This window comes from Schistocerca piceifrons, chromosome 3 (assembly GCF_021461385.2).
Source record: "Schistocerca piceifrons isolate TAMUIC-IGC-003096 chromosome 3, iqSchPice1.1, whole genome shotgun sequence".
In the NCBI taxonomy this organism is placed as follows: domain Eukaryota; kingdom Metazoa; phylum Arthropoda; class Insecta; order Orthoptera; family Acrididae; genus Schistocerca; species Schistocerca piceifrons.
In genome coordinates, this window is record NC_060140.1 from 148,406,032 (window position 1) to 148,426,848 (window position 20,817).

Here is a 20,817-nt window from a genome sequence, read left to right on the forward strand (position 1 = left end):
TCCAGTGGTGTCGCGACAAGCGTGAATGGAGGGACGAATGGAGACGTGTCGTCTTCAGCGATGAGAGTCGCTTCTGCCTTGGTGCCAATGATGGTCGTATGCGCGTTTGGCGCCGTGCAGGTGAGCGCCACAATCAGGACTGCATACGACCGAGGCACACAGGGCCAACACCCGGCATCATGGTGTGGGGAGCGGTCTCCTACACTGGCCGTACACCACTGGTGATCGTCGAGGGGACACTGAATAGTGCACGGTACATCCAAACCGTCATCGAACCCATCGTTCTACCATTCCTAGACCGGCATGTATCCCGTGCCACCCAACGTGCTCTAGAAGGTGTAAGTCAACTACCCTGGCCAGCAAGATCTCCAGATCTGTCCCCCATTGAGCATGTTTGGGACTGGATGAAGCGTCGTCTCACGCGGTCTGCACTTCCAGCACGAACGCTGGTCCAACTGAGGCGCCAGGTGGAAATGGCATGGCAAGCCGTTCCACAGGACTACATCCAGCATCTCTACGATCGTCTCCATGGGAGAATAGCAGCCTGCATTGCTGCGAAAGGTGGATATACACTGTACTAGTGCCGACATTGTGCATGCTCTGTTGCCTGTGTCTATGTGCCTGTGGTTCTGTCAGTGTGATCATGTGATGTATCTGACCCCAGGAATGTGTCAATAAAGTTTCCCCTTCCTGGGACAATGAATTCACGGTGTTCTTATTTCAATTTCCAGGAGTGTAATTGCACAGCCCGCCTAACGAACAAATTTACCCTTTCGTAGTGACACGTTGTCACGAATGAGATTTTCTTTCATATGAACGCAGTGAAACTTCGCGCTTCTCGCAGATACAGTCCCGCACTGTCGTTTAATGCAGGAGTTCTCAAACTTCTTCCGTCACCTTCCCCGTCCCCTTTGTGAAACATAATTTTTTTATTCCCCTGTACTTCTTTCCATACTCGCTACTTCTCATTTTTGGTGAAAAAACGCCTCACAATTTGCATTTTCTTCTTCTAATTATTTCAGCTGTCAGTCAAAATAATAATAATAATAATAATTACAGAGTGTTATTCGAGCACATCAGATTTATTTTTTTAAAAATTATCATGCATTTGTGTTATTCAAAGGTGGTCAAAGTTAACAATCACAACTAGTTTATAAGTAACGGTCGCAACTTGGGCAGTTATTGCAACTGAGCAAATACGTATTTATCGATACATATTTAGCTTACAAATAAGTCAGTTACTTAAGGTTTAGCTGTTTCTATTTTTAAAATCATTAAGAATGTTTTAATATCTGAAAGATCACAAAATACAAATACAAATAATAACACAATAATAGTTAACATTTAAAATCCAATTAGTAAAAATGCACGCAATTCAAAATTCGGAAATTTTCTGACATATGCACGTTTAGTATAACGTATGTGCTCGAATTTGCGAAGGAAGCGGATCGAGTCTTGGCTGACTTTGAAACACCAACTCACAGATCCCGTTCCAACTGCGGTCGAGACCGATGTTTCGTTTTGATTAACAGCATTGTGGAAAATCTTGACTCGTACAAGTAAGTTTGTGCGAAGAGTGATAACAAGTCCATTGTACTTGTTGCTAAATTGGGATATTCATTCCCAGTCTACATCCAAAAATTTTCAAGAGACTTCGATTTAAATTCATTTCGATGTTTTCTACGCCTGAGAGTTCTATTTGCTCCTCCTGTCCTTCTGTTGACAAGTGGCCTCTTGTGATCGTATCAAATGGACTGCGAATCCTCTTTAGAGTTCTGTTAGCTCCTCCTGTTCCACCGTTGACAAGTGATCTTGTGATCGTTTCAAACGGGCTGTGGTTCCCCTTGAGAGTTCTTTTAGCTCCTCTTGTTCCACTGTAGACAAGGGGCCTCGTGATCGCGTCAAACGGACTGTGGATACAGTCATACTCAAATGAATGTTCTGGAAATTTATCCTCGAATTGTTGGTGAAGGGTTCGAGATGTACTGTTCAGATTTTATTAATTTTACCTATTTACAACTCATTTTCCTTTGCGGAATCATTCAGGCAAGATAACATCTCGCAGTTACCCTTCTCGATCTGGGTTTTCCAAAGTCCAACTTTTCTCTTAAATGCAAGCACAGTCTCACTCCTTCGGTCTTGAGTGATACGTTAAGATCTTTCAGTCTCAAAAACGTCGGCCAAGTAGCTCAATATTAGAAACCATTTTTCAAACAGAAAGAGAGCCGCGACTGCAGGATTGCTATTCAACAGAAAAAGACGAAGTTCATCCTTCAGCTGCACGACACGACGAAGAACTTTAACACGAGACTACCAACGTACCTCTGTGTGCAGTAGAAGTGGACCTTGAGTAGAACCTATCGGCCCACAAAGAATGGAAAACAGCCTACTGTTTACAGCTCGTGCTTTTACAAAATTTACGGCACTGGCTGCATCCTCAGCGAGTTACTGACTTCCGGTTGTACTACTTTAGAATACAATGTCTGTTTTCCCTTCCAGAGCTTTACAAAGACTCCTTTGAGTCCTTGTGCATTTCATTTTCATAACATAGCGCACAAAAATAAGAACCTTTGGAAATTTGGATATCAGTACTATCATCAAGTTGCATGGGGAATTTTGGGTTATCATGAAGACGTGGCAGCAATTGATTTTTCATGGCAATGGATATCGCATCAATACAACGGCCACGATATCATCTGAGAGTGGTACTGACTTAAGGCTTTCAACAAACCTTCCTCCATGCATAGCTTCGCACATTTTGACGATGCGGAAGGAAGTAATTTTTTTCTGCAGATTCTCTTCAGTTTTATAGGCTTAAAGCTATTATTAGCTAAAATCTCCAAACAAAGAACACATTGCAGTACACACTTTGGTTTTGCATTGAGGACTGACGTTGCCGACAGTAACAGAGAAAAATGCGAAAGAAGAATTTACTTTGACTAAATTCGAATATTTTTCCTTATTAGAACTGCACACTTTCGAAGGAGAAGAGACAATTCCACGGAATCTCCTGTTACCACTGAGAATCAGCTGCTTATACATGGGAACGATGGAACTTGTATCACTTTATTTTAAAACTAGTTGGCTATTTTCACTGAACACACAGTAGAATTCAACTTCTAGCTAACTCACTATCGTTGAACTGACTCCGGGAGTCTGGTTGACCGGAAGTCTGGCTGAAATCGAGTGAACAGTCAGCGTCGATGATTAACAATCTGTTCTTGCAGTCAGTGTTGCAATGAAGTGGCGGGCACATTGTCAAGCGGCTTATTGTCATTAGTAGCTGTTAAATGTTTGGTAAGTAGCTAATCCTGGTGATGATCAGAGACCAGGGCTTTGTGATGGAATATTACTCGCTGCTTTTCGCAGTATTCCTGCTGACAGGATCTACTAGTCATATCTTGTGAAGTAAGACAACAAATTAACGATGAGGGAGCTTCCTAACTAGGTTCATGGAAGTGAGAATCTGACGCTAGCAATATGTTTTCATCGGAAGTTTACTCCTTTCACAATATGAAGTATAAGTATTTCAATGAAAGCTGACACCCCCTTCCATTACTCCCACTCTGAGGACGGCTGGTTTAGCGGAGAAAATAAGTGATTACCGAGTACCTGACCAGATCTGTGATTGGATTCACGACTTTCTTGCTGATAGAACTCAACGTATTCTTAACCGAACGAAATAGAACCAGTTGAAGATGATTCCTAGAGTGCCCCAAAGTAATTTTACATGGCTCGTTACTGTTTACAGTTGGCATTGATATTCAAGTCGACAACGTTGGAGGCTCCGTGACGCTAGTCGCGCACGATGCTGTTTTCTACAATAAGGTTGCAAATCCAGAAGACTGTAGCGATAAAGGACCTGCAGAGGATCGATGTTCAGTGCAGGAATTAGGAGTTGACCTTGAACATAAATACATGTATCGTTCTGCGCGTAAATACTAGTAGTTGAAGAGATTGAACTGTTGGCAACAAATCGGTGGATGCAGTAACTGCCATAAGACCCCTAGGAGTAATTATCCGGAACGATCCTAATAGGAACGACTACATGAAAGAAATAGCAGTAGTGGAACAGCAAGGAAATAGTGTGAAAATGGGTCGATAAACCCTCTGCCTGCAGAGTACTCATGTAGATGTAGATGTAGAAAGGCAGATGTCTGGCTGAAATTCTTTGGGGCAATCGTAAGCAAATGGAATCATGAACGAAAAATGTAACTTACAAAACACTTTTCAACTGAGTCTTAGGTGTTGTTCATTAGTCTGAGACCTTTCTTATGTTGGATTGGAAGAAACAGAGAAGATCCAAAGAAGAGCGGCGCGTTTCGTTACGGGATCGTTTAGTCCACCTGAGAGTGTTACAGAGATATTTCACAAACTCCAGTGACAGGCGCCGTGACAGAGGTGTTGGCCATTACGGAGAGTTTTACTATTAATATTCAGACAGCGTATGGAGCACGCATGGCTTAGGGGTAGTGTCTCTGATTAAACAAAACATCCTCGGTCTCGGGTACGAAACCGGCCACTGCTTAAATTTTGATTAATAATCAGCACTGGCGGCCGAAGACTTCTGGCATAAGAAATCATCCTCATTCTGCCAACGGCCTTGTTAAAACGGGCAGAGGAGTGCGCAGAGATTCAGCTGCACTCTCTTGGTCTTGTGGTGGGAAACTGCCCCTAAAGGTGGAAGAATCAACAATGATCAACGACATGAGGATGCAGAAGGCAATGGAAACCTCTGCGTTAAAGATATGAACATGTATCCACAGGACATGTGGCCTGTAATTGAGAAAGTGTCATGATGATCTCTCCATTGGCAAAAGATTCCGGACTAACCCCCTATTCGGATTTCCGGGAGGAGACTGCCAAGGGGAATTGAATAATCAACAGAAGGATAACGTTCTGGAATGTCGGAGCGTGGAATGTCAGAAGCTTGAACGTGATAGGGAAGCCAGAAAATCTGAAAGGGTAATGCAAACGCTCAATCTAGATATAGTAGGCGTTAGTGAAGTCAGGTGGAAAGAAGACAAGGATTTCTGATCAGATAAGTATCGGATAATATCAACAGCAACAGAAAATGGTGTAACGGGAGTAAGACTTCTGGCATAAGGAATCAACATCGATTAGAATGGACAGGGACTGTGATTGCTGTGTTCGGATGAGGGCTGAGTTGGCATCCCTTCGCTCACACCTGCAAGCGGCGCTGACTTTGGCCGCGCAGCTTGAGGCTGTTGCCAATGGGCACCACTGTGGGGAGCCGGACTTGGGTATCACGGGGATGTAAACCTCGTCCCGTCTGTCTCCAGATCGGTCTGCCGCTGTGGTTGCCCCGGTTGCTGCCCGCAGTGGGGCTGAGCTCTCGCCTGTGGTTGATTGGGAGGTCGTACCAAGGCGTGGCAGGCAGCGAAAGACGTCCCCGGAGGCTGATCAGAAAGCCTCCCCGGTGCGTCTGACAAACAGGTTTCAGGCATTGTCTCTGGCTGAGCCAGATGCAGCTGCCTGCCCTGTTTCAGAGGATCATTCTCAGCCTGCAAGGTCCGGGCAATCGCAGAGAGTTGGCTTATTGGTAGTTGGGAGCTCCAATGTTAGGCGCGTAATGGGGCCCCTTAAGGATATGGCGGCTAAGGAGGGGAAGAAATCCAGTGTGCACTCCGTGTGCATACCTGGTGGAGTCATTCCTGATGTGGAAAGGGTCCTTCCGGATGCCATGAAGAGCACAGGGTGCAACCAGCTGCAGGTGGTGGCACATGTCGGCACTAATGACGTGTGTCGCTTTGGATCTGAGGAAATTCTCTCTGGATTCCAGCGGCTATCTTATTTGGTGAAGGCTGCCGGTCTTGCTTACGAGATGAAGGCAGAGCTTACCATCTGCAGCATCGTTGACAGAACCGACTGCGGACCTTTGGTGCAGAGCTGGAGGGAGGGTCTGAATCAGAGGCTCAGACGGTTTTTCGACCGTGTTGGCTGCAGATTCCTTGACTTGCGCCATAGGGTGGTGGGGTTTCGGGTTCCGCTGAATAGGTCAGGAGTTCACTACACTCAGCTGACGGCTACACGGGTAGCGGAGGCTGTGTGGCGTGGACTGGGCGGTTTTTTAGGTTAGAAGGCCTCGGGAAAGTACGGGGTGGGCTGCAATCTCAAAGGGTGCATGGCAAATACAGGACGTGCTTGGATCAAGGAACAGTCGGAATTGTAGTTGTAAATTGTTGTAGTTGTGCTGGGAAAGTCCCTGAGGTACCAGCGCTGATAGAAAGCACAGAAGCTGAAATCGTTATAGGTACAGAAAGCTGGCTAAAGCCTGAAATAAGTTCTGCAGAAATTTTTACGAAGTCTCAGACGATGTTCAGGAAAGATAGATTAGGCAAAATTGGTGGTGGAGTGTTTGTGTCTGTCAGTAGTGGTTTATCTTGTAGTGAAGTCGAAGTAGATACTCAGTGCGAATTGGTATGGGTGGAGGTTACACTTAACAGCCTAACTAAGTTAATAATTGGCTCCTTCTACCGGCCCCCAGACTCCGATAATATAGTTGCTGAACAGTTCAGAGAAAATTTGAGTCTCGTAACAAATAAATACCCCACTCATACGGTTATAGTTGGTGGGGACTTCAACCACCCCTCGATACGTTGGCAAAAATACTTGTTCAAAACCGGTGGTAGGCAGAAAACATCTTTCGAGATTGTCCTAAATGCTTCCTCCGAAAATTATTTCGAGCAGTTAGTCCACGAACCCACGCGAATTGTAAATGGTTGCGAAAACACACTTGACCTCTTAGCCACAAACAATCCAGAGCAAATAGACAGCATCATGACTGATACGGGGATTAGTGATCACAGGGTCGTTGTAGCTTCCAAATCCACCAGGAACAAACGCAAAATAATTTTATTTAAAAAAGCGGATAAAGTGTCACTAGAAGCCTTCCTAAGAGACAATCTCCATTCCTTCCGAACTATGCAAATGTAGATGAGATGTGGCTCAAATTCAAAGATATAGTAGCAACAGCAATTGAGAGATTCATACCTCATAAATTGGTAAGAGATGGAACTGATCCCCCATGGTACACAAAACGGGTCCGAACACTGTTGCAGAGGCAACGGAAAAAGCATGCGAAGTTCAGAAGAACGCGAAATCCCGAAGATTGGCTAAAATTTACAGACGTGCAAAATTTGGCACGGACTTCAATGCGAGATTCCTTTAATAGGTTCCACAACGAAACATTGTCTCGAAATTTGGTAGAAAATCCGAAGAAATTCTGGTCGTATGTAAAGTACACAAGCGGCAAGACGCAGTCAATACCTTCGCTGCGCAGTACCGATGGTATTGTTACCGACGACTGTGCCGCTAAAGCGGAGTTATTGAACGCAGTTTTCCGAAATTCCTTCACCAGGGAAGACGAATGGAATATTCCAGAATTTGAAACACGAACAGCTGCTAGCATGAGTTTCTTAGAAGTATATACCTTAGGGGTTGCGAAGCAACTCACATCGCTTGATACGGGCAAGTCTTCAGGTCCAGATTGTATACCGATTAGGTTCCTTTCAGATTACGCTGATACAATAGCTCCCTACTTAGCAATCATATACAACCGCTCGCTCACCGATAGATCTGTACCTACAGATTGGAAAATTGCGCAGGTCGCACCAGTGTTTAAGAAGGGTAGTAGGAGTAATCCATCGAACTACAGACCTATATCATTGACGTCGGTTTGCAGTAGGGTTTTGGAGCATATACTTTATTCAAACATTATTAATCACCTCGAAGGGAACGATCTATTGATACGTAATCAGCATGGTTTCAGAAAACATAGTTCTTGTGCAACGCAGCTAGCTCTTTATTCGCACGAAGTAATGGCCGCTATCGACAGGGGATCTCAGGTTGATTCCGTATTTCTGGATTTCCGGAAAGCTTTTGACACCGTTCCTCACAAGCGACTTCTAATCGAGCTGTGGGCCTATGGGGTATCGTCTCAGTTGTGCGACTGGATTCGTGATTTCCTGTCAGGAAGGTCGCAGTTCGTAGTAATAGACGGCAAATCATCGAGTAAAACTGAAGTGATATCAGGTGTTCCCCAGGGAAGCGTCCTGGGACCTCTGCTGTTCCTGATCTATATAAATGACCTGGGTGACAATCTGAGCAGTTCTCTTAGGTTGTTCGCAGATGATGCTGTAATTTACCGTCTAGTAAGGTCATCCGAAGACCAGTATCAGTTGCAAAGCGATTTAGAAAAGATAGCTATATGGTGTGGCAGGTGGCAGTTGACGCAAAATAACGGAAAGTGTGAGGTGATCCACATGAGTTGCAAAAGAAATCCGCTGGAATTCGATTACTCGATAAATAGTACAATTCTCAAGGCTGTCAATTCAACTAAGTACCTGGGTGTTAAAATCACGAACAACTTCAGTTGGAAAGACCACATAGATAATATTGTGCGGAAGGCGAGCCAAAGGTTACGTTTCATTGGCAGGACACTTAGAAGATGCAACAAGTCCACTAAAGAGACAGCTTACACTACACTCGTTCGTCCTCTGTTAGAATATTGCTGCGCGGTGTGGGATCCTTACCAGGTGGGATTGACGGAGGACATCGAAAGGGTGCAAAAAAGGGCAGCTCGTTTTGTATTATCACGTAATAGGGGAGAGAGTGTGGCAGATATGATACGCGAGTTGGGATGGAAGTCATTAAAGCAAAGACGTTTTTCGTCGCGGCGAGATCTATTTACGAAATTTCAGTCACCAACTTTCTCTTCCGAATGCGAAAATATTTTGTTGAGCCCAACCTACATAGGTAGGAATGATCATCAAAATAAAATAAGAGGAATCAGAGCTCGAACAGAAAGGTTTAGGTGTTCGTTTTTCCCGCGCGCTGTTCGGGAGTGGAATGGTAGAGAGATAGTATGATTGTGGTTCGATGAACCCTCTGCCATGCACTTAAATGTGAATTGCAGAGTAGTCATGTAGATGTAGATGTAGATGTAGAAGATTCGTTATGAATAGGACGGGAGGGCAGAGAGTGTGTTACTGTGAACAGTTAAGTGATAGGGTTGTTCTTATCAGAATGGAGAGCAAACCAATACCAACAACGATCGTTCTGGTATGCATGCCGACGTCGCAAGCTGAAAATGAAGAGAAAGAGAAAGTGTATGAGGATATTGAAGGGGCAATTTAATACGTATAGGGAGATGAAAATCTAATAGTCATGGCGAACTGGAATACAGTTGCAGTGGAAGGAGTAGAAGAAATGGTTACAACTGAATGTGGACTTTGGACAAGGAATTAGAGGGGAGAAGGGCTAACTGAGTTCTGAAATAAAAATCAGCTGGTAATAGCGAATACTCTGTTCAAGAATCACAAGAGGCCGGATGATACGGAAAGATTTCAGTTAGAATACATCGTGGTCAGACAGATATTCCGAAATCAGATAATGGATTGATTGTAAGGCATACCCAGGTGCAGACATAGACTCAAATCACAATATAGTAGTGATGAAGAGTAGGCTGAAGTTCAAGACATTAGTCAGGAAAAATCAATACACAAAGAAGTGGGATACGGAAGTACTAAGGAATGACGAGATTCGCTTGAAGTTCGCCAAGGCCGTAGGTACAGCAATTTAGAATAGCCCAGTAGGCAGTACAGTTGATAGAAATGGACATCTCTAAAAAGGGCACTCACAGAAGTTGGAAAGAAAAACATAGGTACAAAGGAGGTAACTGCAAAGAAACCATGGATAACAGAAAAAAATATATCTTTTGATTGATGAAAGGAGGAAGTACAAAAATGTTCCAGGAAACACAGGTATACAGAAATACAAATCGTTGAGGAATGAAATAAATAGGAAGTGCAGGGAAGCTAAGACGAAATGGCTGCATGAAAAATGTGAAGAAATCGAAAAAAAAAAAAAGATTGCCGGAAGGACAGACTCTACATATAGTAAAGTCAAAACAGCGTTCGGTGAAATTAAAAGCAAGGGTGGTAACATTAACAGTGCAACGGGAATTCCGCTGTTAAATGCAGAGGAGAGAGCGGATAGGGAGAAAGAGTACAATGAAGGACTCTATGAGGGAGAGGATTTGTCTGATGTGATAGAAGAAAAAACAGGAGTCGACACAGAAGAGATATGGAATCCAGTATTAGAATCAGAATTTAAAAGAGCTTTGGAGGACTTAAGATCAAATAAGACAGAAGGGATAGATAACATTCCATCAGAATTTCTAAAATCATTGGGGAAAGTGGCAACAAAACGACTATTCACGTTGGTGTTTTGAGACTATGAGTCTGTCAGACATACCATCCGACTTTCGGAAACATATCATCCAAACAATTCCGAAGACTGCAAGAGCTGACAAGTGCGAAAATTATCACACAGTCACCTTAAAAGCTCATACATCTAAGTTGCTGACAAGAATAATAAACAGAAGAATGGAAAAGAAAATTGAGGATGTGTCAGATGACGATCAGTTTGGCTTTTGGGAAAGGTAAAGACAACAGAGAGGGAATTCTGACATTGCGGTTGATAACGAAAGCAAGACTAAAGAAAAATCAAGACACGTTCAGAGGATCTGTCGGCATGGAACAAGCGTTCGACAATGTCAAATGGTGCAATACGTTCGAAATTCTGAAAAAATAGAGGTAAGCTACAGGGAGAGATGGGTATATGCAATATGTACTAGAGCCTAAGAGTGAACGAGCAAGAACGAGCAAGAACGAAGTGCTCGGATTAAAAGGGAAGTAAGACACGGATGAAATCTTTCGCCCCTACTATTCAATCTGTACGTAGAAGAAGCAATGATGGAAAGAAAGGTTAAGAGTGGGATTAAAATTCAAGGTGAAAGGATATCAGTGATACGATTCGCTGATGACACTGCTATACTGAGTGGAAGTGGAGAAAAATTACGTGATCTGTTGAATGGAATGAATAGTCTAAAAAGTACAGAATATGGATTGAGAGTAAATCGAAGAAAGACGAAAGTAATGAGAAGTAGCAGAAATTAGAACAGCGAGAAACTTAACATCAGGATTGATGGTCACGAAGTAGATGAATTTAAGGAGTTCTACTACCTTGGCAGCAAAATAACCAATGATGGACGAATCACGACATCGGGAAATGACCTCCGTGGCACCAGAGGGAGCTGTAGGGAGCAAAAACTGTAGAGGAAGACAAAGATTGGAATACATCCTGCAAATAATTGAGGACATAGGTTGAAAGTGCTACCTGAGACGAGAGGTTGTTTGATGGAAAAAAAACATGTAAAATGAATGGATGAAAATGGGGAAGAAATGGCTTTAAATATTTTTGTTATTTACTCTTTCAGTACGAACTTTGTTGTAGAACCCCTTATTTACGTGTGGTAATAAAAATTCGTTTAGACAGAATTAAGCACATTTAAAATTACGTGAACCTTAGCAACCCTCTCATCCTGATAAATTCAAACTAATTGATTAATAACATGTATGACTCTGAAAATTATTTAAATTAAATTTTTTACGTATTTTGGCCTTGGCACACATTTTCTAAATGCAGCGGTTTTTTAAATATTTACTGAATTCTTTCCCGGCGTTAGCTATGGAACACAAGACTGTCTTTGTTAGCATAAAATGGTTAAATATTGCCAAGCCGACCTGAACCTTTAATTATCATTGATAAAACGCACTTCACTATACGTTTAAGTTATTTGCTTTAGAAATTGAACGAACCAACAGATTAACAACTTCAACGTTAATTATCCGCCTATGAATGTACAAATGTAAAACCAGTAATAAATTCAGTCAGCCTCAGGATCGCTGTAAAAGAAAAATATTTCGTAATTCACTGCTAATTTTACCTGCTCCCGATTTACGGGTTTGGTTAATTTTATAGCGGAACAATTTTTTAAATGTGTCGCCGCTGCAAATCGTTCGGTCGTGGCACAGCCCAGCAACACCAAAGATAATCGCTAAAAGTGCTGAAAATTCTTTAAAGAGATATTATAGATGACATGGGCAAGCTAATTTGCATTAGTAATACACAATTTTGATAAATTATAGTGTATTTAGACAATATCAATAATTAAAATTACACACCTTTATAATTTCTCCTCTAATGGCGGCTAAAGATAGATACAGGCAAAAGAAGTCTACTCATTCATATAATGCTACGTCACAGGTTCCTCTCTCTCTCAGCTCTCGAGGGAGACGACAAAGAATGCACATTATGTTGTGCTATTTATAGTATTGCTGATAATAAATATCTCTTTGTAATCTTACAACATTATTTTCCTCTGTGGCTATATTTTACATTTTTTTCATCGCAGATATTAACATATTTCGTAATTACATTATGAGTATAGAAATATTACAATCATAAATACATCGAGAATATTATTGCAGAAAATATTACAATAATAACCAACGTCCTTTATACAAAATTAGATAATATTTTTTGTTAAACAATTACAGTACATACGAATTGCTTCATAGCGGTGTACATAGTACAATTAAATGTCATTTCATTTTATTAATAGTGTGTGTGCTGCCAGGGAACGTTACAGTTGGCACCGGAGAGGAATTCGTGGCGGGAGATTCAAATCAGTCAGAAGACTGATGACTAAAAAAAAAAAAGTTTCAAGAAGAGTCGGACAACATGTTACTTCGCGGCTGACGTTTCAGCGAGTCAAGTAGCAGGGGCCAGCCGTTATCCAATCCTAGTTCTTTCCGGAGCGTCGCGTGCTTGGTGCGTTTCCAATTTTGTAGGCACATGCGGAGCTGCATGCCGGCAACATTGAGCCTACGGCAGTGTGGCAATCTCAAAGTTATTTTAATCATAGTGCTGATACAGCGGTTTCCCGACTGTCATTCTTCCCACGCTCCATTTGTGTTTGGAAAAGGTAAGAGGGGAGAAGACAGGGGTACAGGACACTGTAAGGCGGCTTGTGAAGTATACATGTAGATGTAGGTATAACGGAAAATGCACCAGAACGTGAAGTAAAGGTCCTTTTTCCTTATCATGACTGCTAAAGCCGTAGCCGTGTACTACGCCATTTCACTGGGGCTAATCATCTATATACATGGTTGTGAAAAGAGACTGCAGTATTACAGACCAGTACATTAGGACCAACAGTCTCGTGTACAAATCATGCAGTCAGCAGTTTTTGTACCCACCACATATAACGTACATCTACATGTTGGTCAGACTTGCCAATTTCTCATGTTAACAACACTGTACATAGTAAATCAGTTTATTACAGCGTACAAAACGATAAGTATGTTCACGTATTGGACTGGCAGAGTTATCGTCCCACGTTTGGCTACGAAATTTGAACTCAGAACTTGCAAGAACCTCCCACTTGTACTAAACCTCCAGAAATGTCTCATTTTAGCCAGTGAATTCGTAGAGGATGGTAAAAAAGCATACAGAGTGACTGGCCGTGCTTTTCCACTCGAGTTTTGCGGAGATTAAGACAGTTTGTCCTTGGACTGTCTTAGTCAGCCATTGTGTAGGATTGTTTCTACCTGTTTTGCCGAGAATCTCTCGAAGTTTATGTCCCTCGCAGAAGACGTATCTGCACCGCCGGGATCTCCGTAAAATGCACTTCTACGTACTATGATTCCAAGGATTCCAAGTGGTGAAGCAGAAAGCTGTATTATTCGGGGTAGCATTCAGAAGGGACGCCATTATGATGTATTTATTTACTAAACACCATAAACTGATAATGTCGCCACAATTAATAATGATTATCTCGAATGAAAAACAGTCCACAGTTGCACTAATTATGTTTATACTAAATCTTGACCATGGTTTCAACTATAATAACATAGCCTTCTTCAGAAGTCAGAAGCTTTTAAAAATGAGAAACGTCTCAGCCCAGCGGCTGCGTCACGATCAATAAAATAAAATAACTTCAATGGACATAAGCCTGTTTCGATCATAAATAAAACTACATATGGCACCGTCCTTTCCCTAAGCACCTCGCTGCTAACGTAACGGGCATTCTCATGACTAGCCATAGCGCCTTATACCGCCGTCCACTGGCAACGCCATATGGTCCACCGCCTCCTTCAGCCAGCGTGGGAGCTGAAATCTTACTCCCGACAGCGAGCATTCTGTAGTGCGGCTTTACTCATTGAGTGCCACATGATATCTGCAGACGCGATACAAAATTGTAAAACTGTAAAATAAGGAAATAAAATGTGACCTGAATAGAAGAGGTACCTTATATAGCCCTCCTCGAAATCTGGCGATCAGAACATCAAATCGTTTCATACAGCTTTTTGCTTGTTAAACTTCCCATTGATGTCCTAAAACGACGAGAATTGTGAACTTTCTTCGTGTAAAAATGTGTACATTATTTTATATTTAGGCTCTAGGACCCTCAGAAAGTGTGTTATGTGTGTCTTATACTGATGTCTTTTGCAGTATTATCTTTTTTTTCTGCCAAAGGTGTCTTCTTATAGTCGATTGTCTTTCTTCCCATATACCACTCGCAGATGGAACAGGGAAAGAAGCACCCTCAACTACACTCTATAGGGCGGCTTGCGGAGTTAAGATGTAGCCGTACATATTGGGTATGGTGGAGGCACGGAAAAAAATAAAGCACTTTAGTAACGCTGTGGAAATGTGTAGTTAGTACGTGTGTGGTATTAGTCCGGGGGACTGATGCACCAAAGAGATTATTCTCACTTTAGAGGCGACGGCCAGTAGCTCCAGACTCCACACTGCAACATTTTTTTCGTACCTCTCTACCTGTGCGTGAGCATGTGGGCTCGACTCTAGTCGTGAGTTCTCAGATGAACTAGCAGTGCAGAAATGGGAAAACTCAGTGACAAGAAAGTCCTGCGTTCTTTTATACAAACGTCGAAGACTCCTAATTTGGTATACATATGGAAACAGGACAGTGTTCTCTTACAAAGAACGATTATGCATTGACGCACTTCGTGGTGAGCTGTCACTTAGCAGTGGCATAACAGACCGAAATCGCGATCGTGACAAATACATGTAATAAACGTGTGAGTGGAAAATCTTAGTATGCATTGGAAGGAAGTATAAAGGGGAGAAATAGAAGGGACAAGCAAACTATAGAATATACAAAACATTTTATGACATGTTGATTTTTCTGACTCTCAAGCTGCGAGATGAGACGACAGGCATTATCATAGCCATAGGAGATACCGCAAATATACTAAATATAAATACAATGATCAGGAAAATAGTGAATATCTTTCACACTTTATTTGAAAAAGGTCAAAGCCAAATTATGTTTTCCTGCACGTACTACAAAGGTGTAAAACTAAAATTGGCCTGAAAAATATTTCATGCACCGTAAGACAGACAACCCAGCTTACATAATTTGCCCTGGATATAAAGATGATATAAAATGTGTTGCCTATCTCAAGGCGAATGAAATATTATCCCGGGCAGTTTTATTTAACACATAGTGAAAATAAGGTACAAACTGATAGTAAAATGGCAAAGGTATCGTTGATTGTCAGAAGAAATTTATTACTGAATCAAAAGCTTATCCTTGAGCTGGCTTGAGGAGTGAGATGAGGATTCTTATCTGGACGATTCACTGGGAGGAGAGTAGTTGATATCAGAAAACATAGTAAAAACATAGAAGCGTTAGCTGAAAGTCGTACTGCATGGGCAACTTTAGTGGAACCTTTACCCAACAGTGGGCGTGAAATGGATTATCACCTAACATATTCACAAATTTCTGGAGATCTTCCATTGGTACAGCGTAATCAGTTGTTTCATCCATACTTCATTGACTGCACTGTGGTTATGGAATTGGTCATCATTCACTTTAATCTGCACTGTCTGTGTTCAGAATTATATCTTCCGTACAACTGAGATAAACCTCTCTGATAAATGTTTTGCCCTATTAAAAATTTCGATAGTGTACTGCGACGTATCCTATCAAAATATTTCTCACAATGAAGAAAACGCAGACAAGTGTTCACTCTTTCATCATAAGTTTTGCATAATGATATTTGTGTTACAACATTCGCTTCTCATGTACCTAGAAAACGTTTATAAATTCAAATTTCCAATAACTAGAAATACCTTCACGTTTACGTCATGTCTTTTTTTTTTATTAGGAATACTTGTACAGCCAGGTTCATGTTTTGTTTAATGAGCCTATGATCATTAAATCTCCTTGTACTTTGTTGTGTAGGGAGAAGAAGCAATATTGATAAAGTCATTTGCATCGGATAAAGTGCAGTGCCGTGAATCGTACTGAAAATGTTTCGATTCACGGTAACGCATTTTTGCAAGGAGTTAAAACAATTTTACTGCGATTTTGTTTGGGTCACTTGCCTTTTCATAGCAATTTATATTAGTCTCTATCTGCTCTTCTAATGATGCGTGTTTTGTTTTGTAGTTCACTTTCATTTCTATTTTTTCCATTTAAGTGTCGAGTGATTTAATCATCCCAGACTTGTATTTTTTGTGGCTGCCGGTCATGACAGTATCATACCAACGAAATAATAATAACCAAAAAGACCCACACGTAATGTAGAAGTTAAGTAGAAAATGTTCGGGACCGAACCGACTACATGGATGTTTGTTAAATAAAAATATGTTGGTAGTCCTCCCTGGCAAATGCTTTTGTGGACATCCTTTCACAATATACCTGTATTTCATCATAATCGAAAACTTCATCTTCTTTTAAAGCCCCGTAGATACTACGTCCTGTACGAAAACGGTTGTGTTGACTCCTGATTTAGTGAGTTCACCAAAACTAGGGACACAAATTGTAGGTTCCTTTGAGTGTTTCATCATTTGGAGCACTGAAGTGGTACTTTCTTGTCCGTTTGTTTGCAAGGTTAAACTGACTTTGATCAATCTGGAAGTTACTGTGAAGACTGGTCTTAGAGATTTCAGGAGTCTTGGTAATTCCGGTGGGTCATGGGAGAGTGGCTCATGCCTTTATCGAACGCACCCAATCTCAAATTGTCGGCAGTAAAACATTCCTGATCTGGTTGGAAGGGAATGGAAAGCTCAGAAAGCAGTCCACTCATGTACACGTCAACTGTACTGCAATGAACCACGGGTAACCATACATTGAGATCATATTGTGCTGCTAAGTGTGCCAGTTAGGCATTATGCAAGGCCGAATAGAATCCGCCTTTCCGCAGCCACTCTGTTAACCAGTTCTGTGCCAGCGAGCTTCTTTACGGTGTTGAATCTGACCTCGATCTTCCCAGGTATGTTGATTAGCTATTTTGAGAAATTTAGGATTATCTCCAATGTGGTTCCTGGGTATTCTGAGAAATCTTCAATCGTAGGGGCCCAAACAGCAAGTAGGCATGATCTAAGTGATCGAAAGCTTCAAAATCAGTTAAGTAGGAGTGCTGTTGGGGAAGTGACCGTCTGAGAGATCCTCTTCATATTCCTTGTAGTTCTGGCTTTAAAATGATAACTGAAAGATTTGTCAGAGTATGGTAACTTCCTCCGTGAAGTGATAGGCTTATCTGCATTAGACAATTCGAACAGTACTGGCGCAATTTCAGAGTATTAAGGGAGACAACGATCCTCTAATAAACATAGAGCGAACTGCCAATGAAGAGAATTAAAAAGTGGCAATTTTGACGAATAATAAAACACATAGTTTCGGAAATAAAATGCTGACTGACTGTTGATGTGATTTCTTTTATCCTGAGTGGTAGAGTAAAGCAAATGCTAGAAGTAGTCACAATCAAGCTACATTAGCCCATTACAAACGGTATTGTAAGGTGCTTAAAATATTATTAGGAGGGCAAAGAGTATGTGGTGCGCAAATAGAATATCTAATTCACAAGATAAAATTAAAACCATGTGGTCAGTTGTGAATGAAGTGTCTGGTCAGCAGCACAATATCGACTATATAAACTTAGTTCGTAGTAAAAATATTTCTGTTACTGATAAATCAGATATACGTACAGTTTTTAACAATTATTTTCTGAGCATTGCTGGTGAATTAAATAAAAATTAAATTTCTACAGGGAATCATATAACTTTCTTGGAAAATGCCTGTCCGAGATTGATGTCTGAAATACTCCTTTGTCATACAGACATGGGGGAGATTGAGTCAATAATTAAATCACTGAAGACTACGGAGTCTCATGGTTATGATGGAATGCCTAGCAGGGTATTAAAGTACTGTGCTGCACATGTTAGCCCTGTATTTAGCCACATTTGTAATTTTTCCTTGAGAATGGCCAGTTTTCTGAGCGATTAAAGTACTCAGTAGTGAAGCCGCCTTATAAAAAGGGAGAAAGGGATAATGTAGATAATTTTAGATCTATTTTTGTGCCATCAGTGTTTTATGAAGTTATTGAAAAGGCTGTGTATGTAAGGATAATTGATGATTTTATATCACACGATTTGATATCAAATGTACAGATCGGCTTTAGAAGTCGTTTAACAACTGAAAATGTTATATTATCCTTTCTGTGTGAGGTACTGAAAGGTTTAAACAAAAGATTTCGAATGCTTGGCATATATTTTGATTTAACTAAGGCGTTTGATTGTGTTGATCATGAAATATTGCTCCATAAGTTGGACCATTACGGAATACGAGGAGTAGCTCATAATTGGTTCACCTCTTACTTCAGCAGCAGACAGCAAAGGGTCATTTTTCATAATTTTGAGAATGGCTGTGAATTGGGGTCTGAGTGGGGTACGATCAAGTGGGGGGTGCCTCAGGGCTTAGTGTTTGGGCCACTCCTGTTCCTTATTTATATAAATGATATGCCATCTAGTATTACAGTAACTCTAAAATATTTCTGTTTGCTGATGACACTAGCTTGGTAGTAAATCATGTTATGTACAACATTGGCTCGGTTTCAAATATTGCATGTCATGACCTAAATTGAAGGCTTGTAGAAAATAAACTAAACCTAAATCACAGTAAGACACATTTTTTACAGTTTCTAACACACAATCCAACAAAAGTTGACGTTTTAATTTATCAGAATGGGCATATGATTAGTGAAACTGAACAGTTCAAATTTCTAGGTGTTCCGATAGATAGTAAACTGTTGTGGAAATCCTACGATCAGGATCTTGTTCAAAGACTTAATGCTGCCATTTTTACTATTCGAACGGTGTCCGAAGTGAGTGATCGTTTGACACGAAAATTAGTCTACTTTGCTTATTTTCACTCGCTTACGACGTATGGTGGTATATTTTGGGGTAACTCTTCCCATTCTAAAAGGATATTTTTGGCTCAGAAACGGCTTCACGAACCTCTTGACCCCTGTTCATGAGTCTGGGTATTTTGACATAGGCCTCTACTGTCATTTCTTGTTGACAATATTAGCTTATTCCCAAGAATAATCAGCTTTCACTCAGTTAATACTCTGCAGAAATCAAACCTGCATTTAGATCGGACTTCCTAAACTCTTGTAGAAAGGTGTGCAGTATACTGCTGCATCCATTTTCAATAAGCTACCACTCGAATTTAAAAATCTTTGCAGTAATCCACGCGCTTTCAAATCGGAACTGAAGAGTTTCTTCATGGGTGACTCTTTCTATTCTGTCGAGGAGTTCCTTGAAAAATTAAGCTGATTCTTGTCGTATTGTTGATTGCGTTTACTGAAACTTATGGATTGACTTTTTTCGGGTCATACACAGTTTATTTTTATCTGTTATTACTTGTATGTTGTAATTTAATGTACTGACACGTTCCATGACCTTGGAGATTTGCTACTCAATTTGGTCCTACGGAACTTGATGTGTAAATAAATAAATATGATAGTTTGTAGGGGGAGGGGGTAGACAGACCTGGAGGTATGGAGCATTTTTAATATTTTGGAAGACGAATTGCGTCTTCGTAAGAAGCCATCAAAAATTTCCAGTTACGACCCAGTTAAAAACCTACATAACACCTTCTTTTAAATCATTGTCTTGAAAGAAAAACACCTGACTAAACTATATTTTTTCCTTGTCTGAGAGCTAGATGGGGGGGGGGGGGGACGGTTCCCCCTTGCCTTGGGGCATTGCAGCCCTTAGTGTAAAGTATGTCATACCACTTGTGCTTGACATTGTAGACCCACTAGCTAATAAAAATATTATTTGTTGCAGGTATCCTGGTGGTGACTGTACGTCAGACATTTGGCTGGTATGTGACGAAGTAGCTGCAAATCCCTAATGAAACAAATGATGTACTAACAAGGCGTTCACAAAATTTAGGGGAATTGCCTGTGTGGTAGTTTGTCGCTTGCCTGGTTTAATCACACCATGTTTGGAAAACTGCACCTCATCGCAGAAACAATTTTTAAGTCGAATATATAAGCAACTGATGTATAACAAATAAATTATATTTCTGTTTAGTTTGCTGTTAATTATTTGAACATGAGGAAATGGTAAGGACTCTCTGACCTACCTACGTCATGTAATATCGTTCATTTTGAAGTGTTAAGAAGGATGCGTGTGATTTCTTCAGAGAAGGCTAAATCATTAGGATTTTTATGCTACTGCGCGGAGAAGTAAATCTTAGTGACTGACTATGGAAGAACACAGTAGATATTATAAAAATAGTCTAAATAGGTGCCCACATAAATCCTCAATCTTAGGTGTATGTTTATTTTACGTTTCGGTTCACTATTTTCAAGCAGTATTGTAACTGTTGATATTTTGTGAAAGCTCTAAAATTAAATAAAATTCTATAACTGAGTGATGACGGAGGTTACAATAAACAAATTTTGTAGGAAATACTAACTAGTATCAATAGTGGAAAGCATGCGCGCACCTCTAGTAAAATTATGACAATGTTTTCGTGTAGCTGAGGGTGAGTTTTAAATAATGATGCACCTCGAAAAAGGGATTCACTCAAAAACGACAAAATTTTCATAGTCTGTCCTTATA

The 20,817-nt window shown here is 40.9% G+C and overlaps 1 protein-coding gene across 1 annotated transcript in view; it reads left to right on the forward strand.

Moving 5' to 3' along the window:
* Positions 1 to 20,238, forward strand: part of LOC124789629 (methanethiol oxidase-like) — a 130,641-nt gene extending 110,403 nt beyond the window's left edge. Inside the window, exon 11 of the mRNA XM_047257050.1 lies at positions 20,035 to 20,238. Coding sequence (XP_047113006.1) covers positions 20,035 to 20,101 — 67 coding nt within the window. The 3' untranslated portion in view covers positions 20,102 to 20,238. The remainder of the gene's footprint in view (positions 1 to 20,034) is intronic.
* Positions 20,239 to 20,817: the final 579 nt, after the last annotated feature.